The 6,412-nt window shown below is 44.5% G+C and overlaps 1 protein-coding gene across 1 annotated transcript; it reads left to right on the top strand.

The window, feature by feature from the left end:
- Positions 1–203: 203 nt before the first annotated feature.
- Positions 204–4,895, top strand: LOC115833659 (beta-defensin 104A). Its single transcript, XM_030808380.1, has 2 exons — positions 204–261; positions 4,735–4,895. The coding sequence occupies exons 1-2, from the start codon at positions 204–206 to the stop codon at positions 4,893–4,895; spliced, it is 219 nt and encodes a 72-aa protein (XP_030664240.1).
- Positions 4,896–6,412: the final 1,517 nt, after the last annotated feature.

The raw sequence follows: 6,412 nt of genomic DNA, 5'->3' as shown, positions 1-6,412 counted from the left end.
CCCTCAACACTGCCTGGCTGGCATTTCTGCAGCCCCAACACCTCCCCCACACTGTGCCTTGGTGAGTGTTCACCAAGGAACACTGCCTTTTGATAAGCCTCAGTAATCAGGAGCAGCCTTTGCCCATAAATACACCTGCCCTGCTCCTGCCTGGGGTGATTCCCTCCGACTTGCGTCTGCTTCTCGCCAGCAGCCCCAGCATTATGCAGAGACTTGTGCTGCTATTAACCATTTCTGTTCTACTCTATCAAGATATTCCAGGTAAAAAGAGACTCTCAGCTGGAAATATACACAGTTGCTGGGGATGACAGGTGGAGAAGAAAAACATTTGATTTAGAAAATACATCCCGAAGGATGGAGTAACCTTCTTCAATCCCAGCCTTTTTTCTCTTTGCTTTCATTGGGTCCATTAGTAAAATGCAGTATGTGGCAGTCCTTGTATGCACCTTACAGCCACGAGGCTTACTAGCTCAAGGAGGAAAAAAGAAACGTAGGAATCAGGAGTCCTAGATGTCCTTGGCCCCCTTGTCACACACGGTAACAATTCCTCGTGGAATCCTCGGCGATGACGACCCACTAGCCGTGTTTGTTCCATTGCAGGGCAGCGGCGATTATTCATTGTTGATTTTGTGGAATAAGCTGCCTTCTTCCATCCTCCTCCTTCGGAACAGCTTTACTCTGCACAGAAAGGGCGCCTATTCAACCTCCTAAATTTTGCAACTTTCCATATCAAGTCAGATGATTAGGATTAAAGGGGATGCAGTGATTTCAGTAGGCAAGAACATAATTTACTGACAATACAAATAGCAGGTGCCTTTGAACTCTGCTCAGGAAATTTTAAAGTTAGACTGAGATGTCAGCAATCTTCTGACTCCTATGTTAATCTATGTCCCTAGAAGCATGTATTTCTTAATATATCGGCAAGGGATATGAGAGAGCACTTAATCTAATTCCCTTCTTTAAAAGCTGAGCAACATTCTCTATAGTACAGTTAGAGAAAATAAGATTTTTAGAGTTGCTTAACAAGTCTAGCAGTGCTGGGATGAAACCAATTGTTTTGACTCATAGAAGCCATCGGATCTTCTCTTCCAAGCTGCTCAGTCGATTTTATGGGGCTTTGACAGACACCCAGCACCCATACTTTCACCTTTCCAGGCTGTGCCTTGGCTGTGATTCAAATGGGTTAATGATTTTTTCAGAGGGTACCTGTTTCGGTTTAACTCTTCCTTGTTCTTTCTTCCCGTGTCATTTCCCAAAGACACATCTGTGAAATTCTGCTATGAGCATGTTCCAGGTCTGTCAAAATATCATAGCAATTCATCAAAGAACAGGTTTTCTTCAACCTATGATTCCAAGACAAAGAACTTCTTGGGATGGAAAGCCTGGGTCAGGGATCCCTCCAGATCCTGAGGAATGCACCGCAGATCTGGCTGCCATTACCCGCACTTGGCTGCTGAGGGCTGGGTCAGACTGGCCTCCACAGTAGAATTCTGAGAAAGACCCTTAGCAGGAAGAGGATTTGGGAGGGAAGTGGTAGAAGTGGGTGAGGGTGAATGACATGCGCTGCCCACCTCTTCTCCTGCCACTCCTGCTTTGGGTAAGTTTGGCTGTCACACACTGTCAGCCCCTCAGATACCCACAGAGACTGAGGATGAGTGCTGTAAACCAAAAATATAATTCTAAGCCCCCTCCCCAACCATCTAAATGGACTCCCTCCTCATCCAGGGCTCTTAAAATTTAATCTGAAAGACTGGTTCAGGCCATGAAAGGAAGTGAGGGTTGGACATGCCTCATTATACTTTCCAGCATGAACATCAACACAGACTTTAAGTCTGATAAGAGACATTTTACAGCCTGTTCTCTCTGAAGCCTGCTAGCTAAAGGCACCAACTGAATGATACAACTTTGGTCTCCACAACACAACCTCTTGTCACAACCCAAACATTCCTGTCTATTGATCCCAGGTCTTTAGACAAACTCAATCAATTGTCAACTAGAAAATGTTTAAATTTACCTATAGCCTGGAAGGCCACCTGCCACACACTCCCACTGTACCCCCACAGGCCCCCCGCCTCCCACTTTGAATTGCCCCACCTTTCTGGACCAAACCAATGTAAATCAGCCAGGTGTAGTGGCTCAGGCCTGTAATCTCAGCATTTTGAGAGGCTGAGGTCTGCAGATCACTTGAGGTCAGGAGTTCAAGACTGGCCTGGCCAACATGGTGAAACCTCGTCTCTACTAAAAATACAAAAATCAGCTGGGTGTGGTGGTGCATGTCTGTAATTCCAGCTACTTAGGAGGCTGAGGCAGCAGAATCACTTGAACCGGAGAGGTGGAGGTTGCAGTGAGTTGAGATTGTGCCATTGCACTCCACCCTGGGCTACAGAGCAAAACTCTGTCTCAAAAAAAAAAAAAAAAGTAAATCTTACATGTATTGATTGATGTATTATGTCTCCCTAAAATGTACAAAAGCAAGCTGTATCACAACCACCGTGGGCACATGTCCTCAGGACCTCCTGAGGTTGTGTCACCTGTGTGTCATCAACCTTGACAAAATAAACTTTCTACATTAACTAAGACCTGAGACGTGTCTATAGAGCAGAGGAGGAAAATTGCTTATGCAAGAAATAAACTAGTGTAGTGTAGTCTACCCTGGAATATATTTATTGCTTAGGATATATTTATTACTCAGCCTTAGTGTATGGACTGTATTCTCCCTTTTGCATTCTGTTTACTCAGACTATAAGACATACCAACTAGGTTTTTGTTCCAGCTTTGACACATAAGTTGTTGTGTGACCTCAGATTAGTCACTTTCCTTCTCTGAGCCTTAATTCCCATCTCTGAATAGATGGCCTGTGAGGGCTTGCTTGAAACTGACAGCCAACATTTTGAAGGTTGTGTTCTCTTACTAGTCTATTCTTCTTCTCCCCTAATGCTAAGCTTCATTTTCCCTGAGTGAGCATGCTGTCCTCCTTTTCCTCCTCTAACTCCAGGTTGTAAAGTGGCCTGCCACAGATATGTCAGAAGGCACATATCAGCTACCGAACCTCCACATACTCCCTCAGCATGATCCACATTGCAGCCCACCTCACTCCTTTCTTCACTGCCTTGTACTGTAACCACAAGGGCTTGCTTTCGAATGAAACCTACAGCAAAACAGTCTTTCCTCATCACCCACTGTGGGGCCATTCCAAATATAAACCCCTTCAATATCCTATCAAGCACATGAATTGGTCAAACTGCCTTTTAGTCCTCACCTACATCCTGGACAAAGAACCTTGACACCTAAGCGTCAGAAACAGGAGGCTTCTCTTTACCAGAACGAAGGAAAGATATAAAACCCTGTTGCGAGGATTAGCAGCCTGTTTTAGTTCTCCTGCCCTTCTGCTTTGTGGAAAAGGAACAGATGCAACAGGGGAGAAGGAGTCAGGGCTCAGGTGAAATTAGGACTCTTGGGCCCTGACCTCTGCAAAGAGGTCCATTTGCAGCCCTGACTCTCCTCTCTCCAGGGTTCCTCTGACACCCTCCCCCAAGCCTGGCTCCTGCTGAGTTTGCTAGAGAACCTCACGCAAAGCTCTCTCCAGCGAGGCTCTCTCGATCGACCTTACACTGTCCTCCCTACCACCAGCCTTGCTTCTGGGTTTTCCTGATATCTCTGTAAGATCCTATCAGTGTGGCATATGAGATAATGAGCTTTACAAAGCTGCTTTCAGCCTCAGAGAGCACACCCTGAGACTGAGAAGCTAAATCCATGTCTCCTGAAAACTGCTCTGGGCCAAGGGCCAAACAATCAGGATTCTGCTCCTTTCTAGTTTCCTCCCCTCTACTTGCATCCAGTCTAGCTTATTCTGGTCTAGTTTATCCAATCATTTACTTACCAGGTCCTTACTGAGAACAGGCTATGTTCCTGGTACCAGTTACACAATGGTAAGCAACATAAACATGGGCCTCATTGTCGGGGAGCTCATTGTTCCGTTGAGAATAGCAAATAACAAAATATACATGCATATATACATATCTATATCTATATCTATATCTATGTTTGTATGTATCTCTCTATGTGTATATATATATAGAGAGAAATAGATACGTACATACATATATAACTACAACTTGCGATAGGTGATATAAAAGAATAACAAATGCATAGGGAGAAAAATAGTTTGGGGGCATTTAAATACATGAAGAGGACAGAGAAAGATTTGCCCAATATTGGGAACTTAAGGTTGAGACATAAAAGTTCAAAGAATCCACTTATGGGAAGGAAGAAAAACCTTCCAGGCAGAGGGGACAGTGCACGTGAAGGTACTAGGATAGCAAAGAATATGCTCACATGCAACAGAAGGGAGGCCGGCGAGAGTTTCATGGACAGAGTGAGGGCCACAGTGGAACAGCACGAGTCTGAAAAAGTGGCCCAAGATCAGATCATGATTGCTTTGGAGACCCAGTAAGGGGCTTGGAGAGATTTAATCAAAAAAACAATAGTAAACTTGTAGGGATTTTGAAAATAGGTGTGACATGGAATCATGTATATTTTCAAATAAAATCCATGCTGGTTGGGAATCAGAAGGTCAAGTTAATCATCTAGGAAAGTGGAGGAGGATGGGGATGCAGGAAAACCTCTACCACCAGGCACTAGCTTTCTCTATCCCCCTCCGAAAACACCTTCTGCTAAAGCCTTGCCTTTTGGTGCCAGTACGCAATTAATCACGTGTCATATCCCGTTATCTAGTGAGAAGCGAATTTGAGTGGGACAGAATATGTGGTTATGGGACTGCCCGCTGCCGGAACAAATGTCGAAGCCAAGAATACAGAATTGGAAGATGTCCCAACACCTTTGCGTGCTGTTTGAGAAAATGGGATGAGAGCTTACTGAATAGTACAAAACCCTGAAACGCAGTAGTGCTGGTCCCTAGAGTCGCTGGAAGTAGGACCTCAGTAGCTTTCCTTCCTGTGGCCTTGCAGCAAGGGCATCCCCACTGCAACCACGGGTTCAGTTATCAACCAAGGTTTGCTGAGCTTCCACTCAATGCAAAGCCAATATAGGAGATTGAAGAAGAATACAGGCTGGAAAGCCCCTCTGGTTGTGATAATGGAGAATAGCAATGGGGCTTAAGAATGAGTTTCAACACTTTATAAGTTGAACAAAAAATATGTCTACCTAATCAGCTATAAACCTAAGAAAAACGTCATTTTTATCCTGATAATATTGGTTTTCTTTTCCGATCGAAAGTTTTGCTCAACAGTTATATATATCGTTTGTTAATTAAAATGGAAAGTAAATCAAAGTTAAGTGTGCCTTGTTTAGGATACACTATATTTCAAAACAGAGACCTCTGAGGAGAAAAAAAAAGAGGTGATGTGTGATGACAAGCTTGGGAACCCATTAGAACTTAAGGGATTGATCAAGTGGGTGTCTGTGGAGAGTCCCATCCAGCAGAGGGCAGCAGAGAGCAGTCCTGCGCTGAGCTGTGGATTCTTGATCCTGAAAACCGGTAAAGAAAGGTGAGTGGGCCGGGCGCGGTGGCTCACGCTTGTAATCCCAGCACTTTGGGAGGCCGAGGCGGGCGGATCACGAGGTCAGGAGATCGAGACCACGGTGAAACCCCGTCTCTACTAAAAATACAAAAAAAAAAAAAAAAAAATTAGCCGGACTTAGTGGCCGGCGCCTGTAGTCCCAGCTACTCAGAGAGGCTGAGGCAGGAGAATGGCATGAACCCGGGAGGCGGAGCTTGAAGTGAGCCGAGATCGCGCCACTGCACTCCAGCCTGGGTGATAGAGCAAGACTCTGTCTCAAAAAAAAAAAAAAAAAAAAAACCAGAAAGATGAGTGATGAAACATTTGACCTGCCTGCCTTTCCTGTCCAAACCAAATTTTAAGGCAGTCAAAAGCTTCTCTCCTTGAAAGCAGCCCAGCTAATAAATGAGGAGTGTCGCCATTTTGCAAACACATAGAGAAACAGGGATCTAGCCAAGGAATGTCAACAGTGATTAAAACAAGCCAGAAAGACAACCTGCTACCCTGTGCTTCCTAATAGAAGGACATAATGCCACGTATGAGCGTCTAGTCATGGTAAGCAGCATCATCCTCACCTTTTCAGGGTGGAAACTGAGGGTGGATTGTGCCCTTTCTGCCAAAACAGTGTAATGGCCCTTCACGTAGCCATCACCCAGCCTCAACATGTGGTTAGTCTTGTTTCATCCCTTGATAAGACCCTCTCCTCGATTATCTCAAATAAAAATAAATTATTTCAAAGATGCCCATTTGAAAATACTCCAGAAGGGTAACTCAGGGGGGAAACAACTCATTTTGTAAAATAGAACCCCAATACTATTATCACCCCTGGAAAAAAATCAGCACTCGTTCCTTAATACAATTTAACAGCCAATCTGTATTCAAATGACCCTGAG

Source organism: Nomascus leucogenys, unplaced genomic scaffold (assembly GCF_006542625.1).
Source record: "Nomascus leucogenys isolate Asia unplaced genomic scaffold, Asia_NLE_v1 Super-Scaffold_518, whole genome shotgun sequence".
NCBI classification, from domain to species: Eukaryota; Metazoa; Chordata; class Mammalia; order Primates; family Hylobatidae; genus Nomascus; species Nomascus leucogenys.
This window is presented reverse-complemented; position numbering and strand designations above follow the sequence as displayed.